Source organism: Triturus cristatus, chromosome 12 (assembly GCF_964204655.1).
Source record: "Triturus cristatus chromosome 12, aTriCri1.1, whole genome shotgun sequence".
In the NCBI taxonomy this organism is placed as follows: Eukaryota; Metazoa; Chordata; class Amphibia; order Caudata; family Salamandridae; genus Triturus; species Triturus cristatus.
Genome location: NC_140595.1, coordinates 704,396,652 through 704,414,036, shown reverse-complemented (window position 1 = coordinate 704,414,036; position 17,385 = coordinate 704,396,652). Strand labels below are relative to the sequence as shown.

General features: G+C 39.7%; 1 protein-coding gene across 1 annotated transcript in view; it reads left to right on the top strand.

Moving 5' to 3' along the window:
* LOC146780157 (hydroperoxide isomerase ALOXE3-like) overlaps positions 1 to 17,385 on the top strand; it is a 401,982-nt gene that overhangs the window by 98,718 nt on the left and 285,879 nt on the right. The window contains exon 4 of the mRNA XM_085639147.1: positions 5,039 to 5,161. Coding sequence (XP_085495273.1) covers positions 5,039 to 5,161 — 123 coding nt within the window. The remainder of the gene's footprint in view (positions 1 to 5,038; positions 5,162 to 17,385) is intronic.

Here is a 17,385-nt window from a genome sequence, read left to right as displayed (position 1 = left end):
CAGTTCATCCTATGATCACCATAACATACAAAAAGGGAATCAGTCTCACTATTCATCAGATCACACAAGGATTGCCAGTTCGGGCATAGCCTGTTCTCAGGTTCGAGGGGCTCCTCTTTCCTTTATTCAGTTACCACTTACCTGATCAGGGTTAACATCTGTTCATGTAGCCACAGCTGACTAGAAGAATAGGCTACCCTCTTATACAAGAACACGCATCACATGTCAGTTCACTACAAACTGGATACTTTATTACTCATTACATACACAATCACATAACATTACGATATAACACATAACCTGCAAAGAAAAGTGAAAGATTAAGTTATACACTCTAATAAGAAAGGGTCGACATCACCTTAGTAGTATGTAGCCTGCACTCAGTGGTCATCTAGGTTCCCTTCTCGTCTGTGCCTCGGCTCGCCTGGAATCACCCTTCTCCGAGTCACTGGGACCTCTTCCTTATCGGCTACTCTCTCCTCTCTGACTATTCTGTTAGGAAAGCATCTGTCTCTCAGTTCTTCTCCGCCTTCAAGATGGCGTCTGTCTTCCCTGGAATAAGTAGTAGCTTTACTGCTAACGGCTAGATGCCGCCTACAGACTGAACATGTAACTGCCTCAGACTTTCTCTAATATAGAGGTGCATTTCCTCATGGAAAATTCCGGCCCGTAACCTGCCGCCCACCAAATTCTTGTACCTCCCCGTACCAAGGACACGTTCCCAGCCGGCCGGCCTGATGTAGTGTCTTCGGCATGAAGAAAAATACAATCCTTCGATAAGGGCCGGCCTGAACCGGTTCTCTCCAAGCGAATAACACCTCATAACTAAAACATTACTCTTGACCTAGAAGAATCCCAAGCTGCCGGAGCAGAAAGAAAGATGGAGTCTCTCCCGTTTGAGGCCTACCAGGCCTGAATTCAGCACAGCTCCATGAAATACCCTCACTACAGGACAGATTATCCCTAATACTAACGAGTCTATCCCCTAGGCTATGTGTGCAAGCCCTGATCTATGGGGAAGAGCACAGAATCATGTCGAAGCGCCTAGTAAATAGGCTCCATTCACTACTCTAACCCTTAGGCTTGAATGGTAAGAGACTGAAGTCACATTCAATCACTTGTTAACACAAGAAGGCCGGGAAAATCGAGCAGAACATTATCACACAATACTTAATGTCACACCATGCTACACATCACACATTGCACCATACCTCACCTTATTAGTCTTGAATCCACCTCATCACCCTATGCTACACCACTCATATCACACCATACCAGTAATTGCCGCAACATATCGTACAAGCTGAAGACTTACAAAAATGGGCAGCTTCTCACAGGTGCTGCATTTCAAACACTAAACCAACTTCAGTTTAGTTATATATAGTTGTTCATTCGATCAATAGCATGATCATACACAATATAAAAAACACTTAGCATACATTGGAAATGTTCAAAACCAGAAGTTTATAAAACGTTGACTACACGGTCCTCTACAATGTTTAAAATAAGATTATAGTTTGTGATTTTACCATAAAATTAAGATGTCCATTAAAAATAGCTTCAACAAATCAACCCCATTATTTCCCTACTGTCCCATTGGATTACATTATAAATGGCTCTCCCAACCTGTCAAATGGACCTACATCAAGATATTATTTTGTAACTTTAGGCCTCTGCCACCAGGCCTAAAGCAAATATCTTGATAGTGTGAAAAAAAACCACCTTGTCGTGTCTGATCTGAATATGCGTAAATGTTCAGAGGGACGGGAAAAAGAAAGCAATCAGCAGGCCGGGACAATCCAAATTTTCCTTAAGTTTACATAAGCGGGACAGAAGAAAATGAAGTGTTCTATAGTCTCTAGGGTGGAAAGACAGGACGAACACAGAGGAGATAAAGTGACATTTACCCAACTTTTTCATTGTATTCAGTGGGAGAACCCCAATCCTAAATTGCATATAAAGTGCTTGTGACTGAGGGGGTTCTATTTCATCCATGTACAATTCTAGCTTAAAACAGATTTTATCATGTAAAAAAGTGGTGGGTGCCTGACCATCAGTGCAAGAAGAATCAACAATGTCTCAGTACCTCTTTTTCAGCTGGGGGACCATTGTTTTTGTAATGGACTGCAAAGCCTCCCACATTATTCCCAAGCACAATCTAAAAAGCCACTCCTTAACCGTGTTCAACCCAGGCAGTCACCCTTTGTGTCTTTGGAGGGTTAATAATTCCTTCACTGCGTCCTTTAAAGGAATCTAGTTGCTACTGGACCAGAGTCTCACCCAGAACAAAAGGACTTTAAGGACAGAACAATGGGCAATAGGCTTTAAACCAAGGTTGAGGCGTAGGGGTAATAGGGGCGTATACATTGGGAGGTTTCGAATTGCCCTTAGAACTTTATTTTCAGCAACTTCTTGCTGTTTCAGATGCTCCAGCGTCCACACTTCTGCCCCATTGAGGGCCGTACCTAGGCCTTTAGCCTGGTTGATTTTGAGGATAGGGGAAATTGGCACTAATTCTAATTCCCAGGTAGTCAAAGGTCTTGACCTGTTCTAGGTATTGGGAACCAGGCTTCACTTTCCCCTTGGTGGATTTATAGGGATTAAAGACCACAAACTTTGTCTTTAAGTAATTAATTTTAAGGCCCCGATCCTTACATGCTTCAGTGAATTTAGATTGCACATTCTCAATGCCCATTTGAGTTTTAGAAATGAGCAGTGTATCATCTGCAAATAGCAAAGAGGGTATAAGGCTGCCAGCTAATCTTGGCGGGTCACCTCCACAGTCATAAAGTTCTCTTATAAGCCCATTCATTTACAGGGTAAACAGGGTTGGGACCACCACGCAGACCTGATGCACCCCCTTAGTGACTGAAATATTATTAGTGAGACTGCCATCACAATTCCACCTGACTTTGGTATAGTTGTCTTGGTGTAAGCGAACCAATAATTGAAGTAGGTCACAGGGGAGTCCTAGATCCCTAAGAACAGCGCAAAGTTTATTATGATCTATGGAGTCAAATGCAGTTTTAAGGTCGACAAATACGACATACAAGTGGCCCCTCCTGATCTTCATTTCTTTCCAAATGAGCAAGAGTAATCGGAACACCTGGTCTAGTGTGCTCCTGGAGGCCCTAAAGCCTGCTTGCAGATGGGAAAGAATGTTATTTTCCTCTATCCAGTTTTGGAGACGTGACAGGATTATTTTACTGAAAATGTTCTGGGAGACATCTATAAGACTTATTGGCCTATAATTATGGGGGTCCCCTTTATCTCCTTTTTTAAATATGAGGATTATTTCTGCACCTTTCCAGATTAGGGGGATATCCCCCCCTCGCAAGATGGCATTAAAGACTGTTTGAAGCAGTGGTCCCGAAATAGGAGGCTCTGCTTTGAACAGATCCCCAGGGAGTTATTCTAGCCCTGGGGCTTTCCGAGTCTGGAGAAAACTAATTGCTGTTAAAGAGGCTTCCAAGAAAAAGCTGACTGCACCTTCCTTGACCCAGATTAGTAACCCACCAGCTGGTTGGCCAGCCAGCGAGAGCCTGGCCTCAATAGTAAATGTAGTAAACCCCACCCTATGCACTTGTTCAGTCGCACAGGTTTCTTGGAATAGACATATGAGACAACTGTCCATTAACTTTCCCCACTCTGGATTGTTTAATTTAGATCTTATTCCCTTAATGTTCCATGAAATAACCTGTAGTTGCTGGTCAACACTTGTGCCACCCTGTTGCTGGTGACTAGAAATGGATTTTGCAGACATTTGGACCTGAGTGGGTGCATGATAAGTGGTCAGAAAAAGCGAGATGTGATTTTCAGTGCCATTTAAGATGTTATTGCTAGTGCTTGTATCCCCCTTAGATAGAGGGGCTGAGGCTACGGAATGATCCAGCATTGGTTTAGCATTCCCTGGGCTTAGTCAGTCTGGGCAATCCAGATCAGTGAGTGCTTGATATTTATTACTATTTTCCAGGGAAAATTGCTACTTTCTCTTCAATAGGTTCTTAGTGGTGCAGGCTTTCAATGGGGCAATTGGACCAGTGGGTTGTAGATGTTTATAAAAAAAACAAGTGCCACAATATCAATCCCATATCCAAAAACCTGTGAGGGTTGCTGGACAATAGAGTCCCCTGAGGGTGTTTGGCGCTGTGATCTGAGCCACTTTTATGCGCCTTCTGGCATTTTTGGGACACGTTGGCGGCTCCTGCCACAGGGGTTGCTGGACAATAGAGTCCTCTGAGGGTGTTTGGCGCTGTGATGGGCTCCCTTCAGTTTAGTTTCAGAAGCAAACCTGGGAGTGCTTCAGCTGAACTTCAGCAGGAGAAGTGAGTGTTTGTTGATTCCATACACTATGGAGGCTACCTCAAGCTACCACAGTGGGCCCTTGCCCAGAAGGGCTTTGAAGGCAAAAGTTGATCTGCAGAAGGAGCCACCTGAACCATCTATAGATCAAATTCAGTGATACCTTACTCCATAGAAGAAAATCCCACTTACATTAACCACCTGTGGTGATGTGCTAGATCATCAACAAAAGCAGGATCAGAGTTGATAACCCATAAGGGTGTCCGCTAGAAGACAGACTAAAAATGAGCAGGGTTTTTTGTTTATATGGAAAGCCTTTATGGTTCTACTGCAAGAGGGATTTAAAGTCCAGAAATTATTGAAGAAAGGGTCTTTAGCCAGGTGTAGTTATGACACCTGGGTTCCTGTGGAGTGGCAAGGACAGAACATGTTTGATATGAAACAAACTTAAACAAGGAAGAGGAGGACATGGTGGAAAGAATTTTAGGCAACAAGTACCATTCAAAGGGACTAAGATCGGCAAACAAAACACACACACACATACACCCACACACACACACATACACACTGTTTTTAATTTTTTAATGTCTTGGTTACCTGTGATGATTCATTGAATACAAAATTAAGACCCAAGTGGCAGTCATGTTGCTGTTCCTATATGGATGCAGAATTCTACAACTCTTTTCATACAGTAAAGTATTCAATTAACATTTGCTCGTGTCTCTTCTCTGACCAGGTGGAAAGTGCAACACAAAGGATTACCCAAATGTCTTGATGTGGACAACGCAGAGGAGTTAAGCTCAAACATTAAATTCTCACTTACCAAGAGCATAACTTTTGACCTGAGCAAGGGTGTTTCGTAAGTATTGGGGGGCATTGTGATTAGAGCATATATGTTGGTGCTTCAAAGGGACCCTTATGCTCTATAGCAGTTGGACTCCTTTTAAGTCAGAAAGAGTTTGCTCTTCCAATTGAGCTAATGTATGAATCAAGTAAGGTTTTTCTTTAGAAAGAAAGTCTACACGTTTTACTCCAGCTGATACAACAGACTGTCCAGTATTCTCAAAGCATGGTTTCTGCCTTAAGAACTTTAGTAAAATCATTTGGAAATGGGTAGACCTTAAGTATTCTTTTGACAGAGTCCCCATTGGCTTCACTTGACAGAGTATTTCCTCCGATGGTCTGACAGAGCAGGGATGATCAGAGAAAGGACATTACACCATCTGCCTTATTTAGGTTTGACTGTGTAATGCCTTTCTTTACCTGTCCGTTAACAACAGGAAAGACCTAGCAGAGGGGAATAGGACAACACCAATGACCACTACCCCCCACACCCTAGGAGAAAACTCCCATTTGAGGGGATCATTATTTTGGGGAGTTTGCTTTTAAAAAAAAAAAACAAATGTTAAAAGTTTGGAAGATGGCCATTAATTCTGTATACCAAACCTTTAGTACACTGAAAGGAACCACTTTGATTCTGGGTTTTTCAATGATCGGTCGTCATCTGGTCATCTGTAAAATTGGTCAGCAGAAAACCCTTGGAGTATTAGAGGTATTGACCACTGCCATCTAAAGGACACTACTTTGTCCACCGCACTATAGATCAAGCCCCTAATATTTCAAAATTAACCTTGAACTTTATCCACTCTATATGGAATGAAGAGTGAGGGAATGAACATTCGTCTCATTTCTAATCCCATTCTATCTTTTTTATGTTTAAAATGCCTTCAGTGTTTGTCATCAAAGCTTTTAGAGTTATGGCATGTTGATGTTAGTCTTGTTGTTCACAACAATTATGCTTCCTTTCTCCTTGAAGTAGAATTAGCCATGAAGGCCACTATACTAAAGAATGTTGGTAATTATATCAGCTCTATTCACTCTAGTTTTATCTTTAAATGTTCCCCCATTATGATTAATGTCATTCCTGAACTTACTGACCATACTCCTAATCATATGAGTGCACAGCAATACTCAAAGACACCAAGCTAGGGCAGGCTCACTTTATCAACAATGGTCAATTTCAGGCAACAGTACTTTAAAAATATTATAAAGTGAACAATTTTGCTTGAAAACCGTTAGGAATAAAAACCACTGTGGAAACCCTACCTGGGCTATCTCCTATGACCATATCAATTTGAGCTCTTAACAACACACTTTTTAAAAGGTCTTTAGACTTTGCCTTTGTTTAATAGTACTATCACAGTTGTTAATGGCTGAGAATGTCATTTAACTGAATTGATGTTCTATCGACTGGTTCAACCCAATCATTGATTCTTCTTATTTTACTTCGAAGTCCTCCCCAACCTCAGAAATTTGGTTGCATGACAAAATTGATTTAATGAATAACATTTTAAAAACATTGTTTACAAAATCCGTCATTTATATACTTACAATACAAAATATAAAAATATGCTGTCAAAAATATCATGTAAGAGAATATAATTTCTTTAAAGAAGATTCATTTTATAATTGTTTTTAATATTTTCAATTAGTAAAAAATAATTTAATTTAAAATACATGTTTTAATATGTTTTAATATATATATATATATGTGTGTATGTGTCTGTGTGTGTGTGTGTGTATATATATCTATATATACTGAAAAAACAAAGGTTACAGAGACTTTATATTTAGGCTGACATTTCACTCAAACGAAACCAAAATTCAGCTATTATAGTTAGTGAGCTAATTATAACTAGCGCCACTGAAATGCACTGCTTATGACCTAACATATTGCATCACTCATGACATGGCCAGTGATATCACTGGCGACATCTCAAATGACATCACTGATGACACCATCCATAGATTCTCTGACTCAAGCACTCAAAACCCATGTAGCCTTTTATACATCCACTCCAAATTCCGCACCACCATTCTCAAACACATTCACACATGCATACCAGCACTTACATAGCCACTCCCTGATTAATAAATCAACACACACACATCCACTCACTCTACCATAGAACCACTCATAATACAACCACTGACATATCCACTCATATAATCATACAACCACTCTCACAGTCAGTCACCCATAGAGCTACTCACACACCTTCTCACTCACCCATACAGTCAATCACACAACCACTTACAGCCACAGCCACTTACTCACTCATCCAGTTACACACTCACTCACTTACTCATACAGATACTACTATTAACTGACTCACCCATACAGTCACTCACATACAACATCACTCTCCTATACTGCCTTTCACATACCCAGTTAATCACCCATATACCACTGTATACATGCACTCAATCACTGATACAGCCTCACTCATACAGCTCCCAACATACACCCTCACTAACCCATACAACCACTGACTCACCCAGTCACTCATCCATTCAGTCACACACACCCTCACCCACCCACACAGACACTCAGACACCCATAGAGGTACTAATGTAATTTGAGATGTCATGAGTGATGTCATCAGTGATTTCACTGACCAAGTCATGAGTGATGCAACATGTGTGGTCATAAGCAGTACATTGCAGGGTATGCGTTATAGTTAGCTCAGGTAACTATAACTGCTGTATTTCTCTGCTTTTGTACAAGTGAAATGTCAGCCAAACTATAAAGTCCTTATAACCTTTGGCTTTTTCAGTGAATTTCTAAGGTTTTTTAAATTCTATTCCTTACCTCTAAGTCCCTGTAACCTTTGTTTTTTGTCAGTGAATTTCTAAGGTTTTTTAATTGTTAATTCCTAACTATAATGTCCCTGTAACCTTTGTTTTGTTTTTTCAGTGAATTTCTCTGTTTTTTCAAATTATATTTCATAACTATAATGTCCTTGTATTTTTGTTCTATAATTAGATATTGAACATTACATATGCATGGTGCACCACTTATTGTTGTATTTGTCATCTATTTATTTAAAAATTACATTATTCTTATTTCAAGATAATTTGGTGTGCGAGATGTCGTCGCGATCGCTGAGTACACACAGCAAATGCCACGTGTTTTTGATAAAGTGTAAAACACATATATGGATGTATATTACATAAGCCTGGGCAAAGCACTACGCTACGCTCGCGTAGTTTGTGAAGTTCGCGCTACTTCGCACTACGCGAATTGCACGTAGCACAGTGCGAACACGCGTAGCATAGTGTGGCATAGTGCTGCGGTCATTTTTTGCTTGCTCGCGGTCCTCAATGTCAAGTTGGCGACCGCGAGCAAGCAAAATGACATCCCGGCGAGACTTTTTCCTTGTTCGCGATCAGCAACATCAAGTTGGCGATCACGAGCATGGAAAATAAACCTCCCGGCGAGATTCCCAACGCGAGGAGGTCAGGTTTCTCATTGCGAGTGGTCGCGTATGATCGCGACCGCTCGTGATGAGAAACTACCAGTTCGCGTTGAGAAAGCTGCCGCTCGAGTAAAAATCTACTCGAGCAGCAAAAAACTACAGCTCGCACTGTGCAAGATGCCATTTTCAATGATTGCACAGTGCCGGTTGCTTGTCCGCACTGTGCAATCATTGAAAACCACATCTGGCAAGGTGCGAACAAGGTACTACGCAGTTCGCGAAGTGCTACACGTAGCTCGCGAAGTGCTACTTCGCGAACTACGCCCAGGGTGAATATTACATAAAGTTTGAGTCAAGCTGTTTAGTAATATATTAATTACATTTTCCCCTCTGTATTCATTGGTTGAAAAACTACATCAAAAATGTATTTTCCTGGTTTGCAGTGACAACGGAGGTTTGAATCACGTCTGTAATCGCGAATACTGCATGTTTTTGGACAAATGTTAAACATATATTGAGACATGATTTACATAAAGTTTGAGTCTAGCTGTTTAGTAATATATTCATTTAACTTTCCCCTTTGTATTCATTTGGCAAAAAGTCTACATCAAATATGTATTTTCCTTTTTTGCGGTGACACCGGAAGTCAAAATGACGTCAGTAGTCATGAATACCACTTGTTTTTGATAAAGTGTTAAACACATATATAAACATATGTACATAAAGTTTGACTCTACCTATTCAGTAGCATATTGGTTTACCTTTATTTTCTCTATGCATTTGTCAAAAAGAGCAGTTACTAAAAATAGCTTTCCGTTTTCGCAGTGACACCGGAAGTCACAACGATGTCAGTACTCACGAATAGCACGTGACTAAGAAATAAAGAATTTTCATTGGTTCACACAGTTTCCTTTATGAAATGAAGTACACACCCATTTCTCCCTTCTTGAACTTTCCAGGTACTGGTTAGTTTATTATTGGAGCTATCCCAAACTGATTTTTAACATTATGCTGTTTTTTGGGTGCTTTTTTGGCAATTTTTTCAAAAATAAAATGGCATCAGAAGAACCAGAGGAAGGCCTACAACTGGTTTGAGTAGTTGCATAGCAGGAGGACTCTGCTGCATATGAACAGTCTTCTGATGAAGAAACACCAATGAAGAAACAAAGCATAGTATTGATCATGTTTTAATATAAGGAAATTGTAAGGGCCTAGTTGAAAATTTTGAAGTAAAGGTAAGCACGTTTTGAAACCATCATCCACTATTCCTGGTGCTGAAGTTAAGTCTGATGCACCAGGAAAAGATGTGTTTAGCTGCCGACATTAAAACCCAAGGAGAAAATTGAATTTGCATAAAATGGTCAAGTGTTAACCCCCCAGCATTTATGGATAATATAATCCCCCCAAAAAACAGGAAGATATAAATATTTGTCTGGGGGGCACCTCCCTAAACTCACACATTATAATGGCTTTCTGTAATATTGTAGGTGCAATCTCTGGAGATTTAAAATTAAAGGATAAGAAAAATGTTTACCACCATCCCAGATGGTTTGACCGACAGTGTTCTAAATTAAATCAGAAGCTAAACTAAGCATTAAAAGCTACACCTAGGGACAAGGAAAAGGTGCGTACTCTATGAAATACCTATAAGCAAACACTAAACACAAGAAAAATAGAAATCTGAGAACATGCCTGGGAAAAGTTGGTCCAGGTAGCACAGACAAAGGATATAACTCTATTTTGGAAGACAAAAGATCATTCCTTTTTTAAAGAACAGTCAGCCATCGAGATCGAGACCTTAGTACCACCTGCAGATTGGTTCACACATTTTGAACAAATATTTATTCCCAACAAAGAGGACCCCTAATTCATGATAATAGTAATTTTATGATTGTTGACCCAACCAATTTGGCTCCTATTACTTTAGATGAAATCAAAATTGCCCTAGATAAAAGTGCAAACAGTAAGGCCCCAGGCCCTGACGGGGTGCCCATTGATATCTTTAAGACCAATATAGACTTTTGGTCCCCAATTTTATTGAGTCGGCAATGCCACAATTGAGGTGTACTGCCTACAACCTGGGTGGAAAGTGTCATACTCCCAATCTTCAAGAAGGGAGATAGAAGAGACGCAAAATGCTACAGCACTATATCCCTACTTGACTCAACATCAAAATTGATAGGTAGAATCCTCCTAGAAAGTTGGGAAAGTGAAAACAATGTTTTTTCAGAGTCTCAATATGGATTCAGAAGGGGTATAGGGACTGTTGAATAGTGCTTAAAAATCGAATTGTTGATTGGGAAATATACCCTCACTAAAGAAGGCCAATGACACAATTTGTTTTGTAGATCTTACAAGTGCATTTGATTTAGCTAATCATGCAAAACTATGGCAGACCTTAATAAGGATGGGTGCCCTAAATTATATCATAATTTATTCGTCACAAATGTATGTCCTACTAACTTCCAGAGTTCGATATGGCCCTAAAGGTGAATGCACCTCTCATTTTAGAGTTACTTGTGGTATAAGGCAAGGTTGTGATGTTGCACAACTTTTACTCTTTCTTTATATTAATTATGTTGATATATACTTGCAAAGCTTGAATGCTGATGCAATTTTGTTGTCGCTAATGGCAATGTACAACAGTGTCAGAGAAACTGTTTGCAATTTCCAATAGGGTCACAAATTGCATGCCTCATTAATATTTCTGAGGCACTAGCAATTTGTGACCCCATTGGGAATGGATGACCCTCCCCGGTATGGTGGCCCGCTGGGCTCAGCAGACCTCCATGTCTGGGACAGCTTTTAAATAAAGCAGTTTTTTTTTAAAATGCAGCTTGTTTTCCTTATAGGAAAATGTGATGCATTAAAAAAAATAAAAATGAAACGTTTTTACTCCATTATTTAAGGGCCTCCAGTGGTTCCTGGGACCACTGCATGCCCCTGAAAAATCTTTTCACCTGCATTCACAAAAGGGAAGGGGGCCCCTGGGGACCCCTTCCCTTTTGTGAGTGCTTTACCACCCTCTTGATGTGGGTGGTGAATAGCAAGTGTTTTGCAACCGCAATTGCAGTCGCAAAACATTCTTACATAGGGTAACAAGTCGCTATTAGGAAGGGACGCCTTTGGACGCCCCTTCCTAATAGCGAGTCGCAAATCCTATTTGACAAGTCACAAATAATTGATAATGTTACATGTGCAAACGGGTCGTAAACCCGTTTGCGCATGCAGAAATGGGTCATACATCTGGCCCTTGAGTACAGCAGCTGTTATGCTTTGGTGTGGGATTTTGACCAAGGAGGAGACTAAATTTACTAAGGAGATTTTAATGGATTGCCTTGCCTTTGATTGCTGCAAAAGAATCCCAGGGCTGCAGTACATTCATAAACTTTTAACTGAGTGTAAGGTGGATGTCTATTTTAAAGACCCCATGCTTATTAAGAATTACAGCCAAGGGACCTAAAAATTGAGGCTTGTAGGATCAAGAGAATCCTTAAGAGATGCAGTAGCAAGTTCCAAACAGACAATTAAAACATACTGTAAAGGTTTATTGGGCACGCAACCATACCGACTTGTGATAAGAAATGTACAACATAGGTTTTACCTAACCAGGCTACGGCTGGGTACTCTCCATTACCTGATTGCATTCCCTAAAATGGGCAAGTGGAATGGGACCCCCCCCCCAAACTGCCCTTGTGATGGAAAGTCACCAAAGTCGACATTGCACTTTATATTTTTTTATAATTTTTACAGAGATATCAGGAAGCATGTTTTAAAATCTTTATTTATTGATAATATATTGTATGTCTATAAACCCGCTTTTAATTATATCTGTAGCCTAGAAAATGAAAAGGTTTATATAATGCAGTAATTGTTTTTGTGAAATGGCGATTAAAAGAAGAAAAGACAATTCCCACTTGGAAGTCCGCACTTATGAAAAAATCTTTTAGTATAGATCCATGTATTGCTTACTAAATATTTTTAAAACCGATCCTTTTTTAATATGTGTAAAGCATTTGAATTATTTTTAACAATCTCCCTCAATACAGAATAAAGCTTGAATTTAAATTTAAATTGAGTGCATGGGTAGTGCCTTAGTGATTGTATGAGTGCATGGGTAGTGCCTTAGTGATTTTGTGAGTGCATGAGTAGTGCCTGGGTGATTGCATGAGTGCATGGGTAGTGCCTGGGTGATTGCATGAGAGTATGGGTAGTGCCAGGGTGATTGAATGAGTGCCTGAGTAGTTCCTGGGTGATTGGATATGTGCATAGGTAGTGCCTGGGTGACTCTATGAGTGCATGAGTAGTGTCTGAGTGATTGCATGAGTGCATCAGTAGTGCCAGAGTGATTGCATCAGTGCATGGGTAGAGCCTAGGTAATTGTATGACTACATAAGTAGTGCCTGGTTGTTAGCATGATTGCCTGGGTAGTGCCTGGGTGAATGGATGAGTGTATGGCTAGTGCCAGGATGATTGGATGACTGCATGGGTAGTGCAGGATAAATCTATGACTGCATGGGTAGTGCCTGGGTGATTGTATGAGTGCCTGAGTAATCCTTGAGTGATTGGATGAGTGTATAGGTAGTGCCAGGATACTTGTATGAGTGCATGGCAGTGCTTGGGTGATTGGATTACTGGATGGGCAGTGCCCAGGTGATTGTATGAGTACATGGGTAGTGCCAGGGTGATTGGGTGAGTGTCTGGGCAGTACCTGTTGATTGCATGAATGTATGGAAAGTGCCTGGGTAATTGATGAGTGCATGGGTAGTGTCAGGGTGATAGAATGAGTGCATGGGTAGCACTTGGTTGATTGGATGACTGCATTGGCAGTGCCTGGGTGATTGGAGGAGTGTATGAGTAGTGCCTGGGTGACTGGATGAGTGCATAAGTAATGCCTGGGTGATTGGATCCCTGCATGAGTATGTAGTATCCTGGTTTGTTATGTTCATGATGTGCCAGTGGAATGCTGCCTGAATGATGCAAGATGGAATGTTGGGAGTGGGAACTCACAGTTGGAGAAGGGCTGAGCGCCTGGCTGGCTGCTCCTGGTGGGGCTGAATACTACTGTACTTCTAATCTATAACCAACTTGAATAAATCTACCTTAAACTACATTCTGGATGTGGACTCGATACTCAGATATTTTATCCCTACCTAGGGATGGGAGTGGGTTTTTAGACCCATCACCCCATGTTCACAGTAATTTACATGTGGAATGGGTTTTAGCCCCATTTGTTTTTCTGTTTAAAGGGGGTGTGAGTCCCACCTCAGTTACGATTGTGTTGGGTGTCAGTCCCTTCATTTCAATATTTGCTGTTGTGTGTTGTGGGGTCTTTCCCCATTACCCTGTGCATAGCATTTTTACCTCCAGTCGAGGTGCGCCCGTACATGGACATCACATTACATGTCTTATGCCTTCACTGCAGTGCACATTTTACCTTTCCTAAGGTGTCTAGTGTTGGTCATGTTTTTTTTTAACAGTGCACATATCCTTACCTCACTCGAGGTTGCCCATGCACAAGTAAATGTTTTACCCTTAGCGGGTGTATGGTTTAAGTCGCCATAGTGCGTGGGTTACTTTACTCTGGGCGTTTTAATTGTTCTAGTTTCGTTTTCCACGCTGTAGCCCAGTTGTATTTTCTATTTGTAATTTATTTCTTTATGTTTTTGATGGAGAAGAATGAGTATTTACATTCCTCTTCTTCTCTGTCGTCTTGTTTCCTCCTGATGTGAGCTGCCTTCTTGCATGCCAACCTGGCCAGTGGGTGTGCAGAGGACAGTCATTAATGGTTTCTCCTTCTATTCTTTGCCCTCTGGTGTTTCTGTTCTGTTCCTATCTTTGAAAGGGAAGAGGAGTTTGGTTTATGTTATTCTCTCTCATCTTCTTTCATTATATTTTACCCCTACTCTCTGCTTTTCATTTTTCTCGTTCCTTTAGCCTGTGTCTAGCTTCTGCTCTCTTTCTCTCTTGTTATTCTAAATTTTGGCGTTCCTTTTGTTTTCTTTTTGGTACAAAGGAGGATATGTAGTATCCTGGTTTGTTATCTTCATGATGTGCCAGTGGAATGCTGCCTGAATGATGCAAGATGGAATGTTGGGAGTGGGAACTCACAGTTGGAGAAGGGCTGAGCGCCTGGTTGGCTGCTCCTGGTGGGGCTGAATACTACAGTACTTCTAATCTATAACCAACTTGAATAAATCTACCTTAAACTACATTCTGGATGTGGACTCGATTACTACAGAGTAGTACCTGGGTGATTAGATGTGTGCATGGTTATGCCTGGGTGATTGGATGTGTGCATAGGTAGTGTGTGGGTGATTAGTTTAGTATACGGGTACTACCTGGGTCATTGCATGAGTGCAAGTCTACTTTCTGGATGATGGAATGAGTACATAAGTAGTGACTCGATGAATCCATCACTAGATTAGTGATTTGACACATGTAATATATCCCGATCTGCAACCACTGTGAAAAAATATAAACAAAGAAAAATGTATTAGGATTTCATTTTCAACACGACACATATTTTTTCTCCAAAACTTTAATACAATATAGTAAAATGTTTTACTGTTTTTAACTGTTTTCAGCGTTCATACTTCTTCACTGCAACAGTGGTCTGTATGAAGCATCATCATCCAACAGTGGGAAAAAACAATCAATGGATTGTAAAAAAAAAAAGTAATGCACACAGTACATCATTACAAATATGTGATACTGTTCATTCCACTCACTACACATTTGTTAATAGGGGATACCTTGATGAAAGCAACTATATGTTAAAACTGTTTCTGATATTTTTATATCTGGTATAAAGGGTCCAACAATTATGAATCAGTCTTCATTTTGAGGTATCCTTTTGTATACATCATCCCTGCTAGGCCAAAAGATGTCTAAAATGTTCTTGGTCCATGTACGAAAAACATAACACATAGTACACACAGACGTTGCTGGAGCAGAAACAAAAGGGGTCATTTTTTTAGTGGTGAAGAGACTTCTTAGATGCAACTTGAAGCTACTAGTATTATAGTACCTCCATTTCGTTTTTATCTGTAGCAACATAATGTAGTCCTATAAAGTTTTATAAATTCCTTACCCGCAGTTAAAAAGAGTCTTTCATTTCTAACAGCTTGCTGTAGACAATAATCCTACTAGGCTGAATAATGTCTCAGAAACACATAATACATATAAATGTCAACAAAATACCACATTTTCTTATCTTAAATTGTCCGTAGAACTTTGGTAGAACTAGGAGATGTGAGTTTGGTAACTTTTTAAGTAGTCTTGATACGAATGTCATATTTATGTCATTGCACTCTGCCTATCCTGTATGACATCTTAAATATATTGTGTAGTGTCCAGAGGGTATGTTAACTCCTTCATGAAATATGATTGTTATAGTTGTGAACGTTCGTTTTGAAATGTAAATGTGTCCAGCTACAAAGTTTGTAATTTCAGTTTCTAATTTAGTGCCATCCACTCTGTTACTTTGTAGCATGACTATGACATATTTTCTATACCTTTGTAGTAACAACGTAGACCTATGTTCTGATCTTCAGTTTGGATAGGTCAGAGCTTGATGTGCATTTTGAATTACTCTTTCAAAGGGCACAGCTTTACAATCTGGTAATGTCAAGTAGAGGAATCATTCTGAATTGGTTTCAGTGCTAAGCGTGAATTCACGGTCTTCACAGTTATGATTCTATTTATAAGTTAAACCAAATAATCCATTGATAGTCACATCTTCCTCCTCTAATTGTCCTATCATTACCAATTACAAATTCCTGAGCATCCTGTTGAAAATGTTGAGAAAACACTCCTGACCCAGTACAGTCATCTGTGCGTTTTCTCAATTAAGAAGCGGAATGTACAGTATTTCCTTCACTTCTTAATTCTTCAAGTAAACTACATAGTTGTGAGGACATTCTTTTATCTATTTTTGTTTTAATAGAATCTGCAAATGAGGCAAATGGTACAGTCCATTTAACACTACATTTGCATAACAGTTGACTCCAGATTTATTAACAGTGATAACCTTCAATTTCCTCATTGTGTCGTGGTTTTCTTTTCTTAAGACCTTGTTTTTTCTCTTTTTCTTCCTCTTTCTGTTCAGCTCTGATTGATATTATCAATATTTCAAACACAGGATACTGGCTTAAATGAGGAGCATATTGACCTCTTATCCGATTATATCCCCATACCCTGCTCACAACAGCACTTACTTTCTTCTCATCAAAATCAATCAGAAATAAACAAATGTTCTAATTTGTGATAAACCTACTTATGACATTCCTTCTTTGAATACTCTACTACCAATGTTAACAAGAGCTGTATCTACACTTAAACCTTGTGATTTGTGGATAGCTACAGCATACGCTAAAGACACGGGGAACTGCTTTCGCTACACGTACAAACCTTTAACGAGTTGAAAATGTACAACACATCTACCAATCTGCTTAACTTCACCAACATCATCAAATTTTATGGCTAACTATTTCATGTCATTTCTGTTTGGATAATTTTAAAATTTCATAACTTAACCCATTGCGCCATTCACAAGCCCTTCTTCAATATTTAAATTGTGACGTACGATTACATGACAATTTTTACAAATATGTAACTGTTTTTCTAATCCTGCGACTGTCAACACACATTTTTTTAAACTATCCAATTTTGATTTCTGTTAGTAGCACTTTAACTCCTTGATGTTCAATCTTTTCATTTGCTCTAATTTCGATGATCTCTTCTTTCTCCAGTTGCAGTAATTGTTAATAAAATTTACTACATTCCTCAAGGGTTGGCATCAAACAAACAATAGATTTTTCTT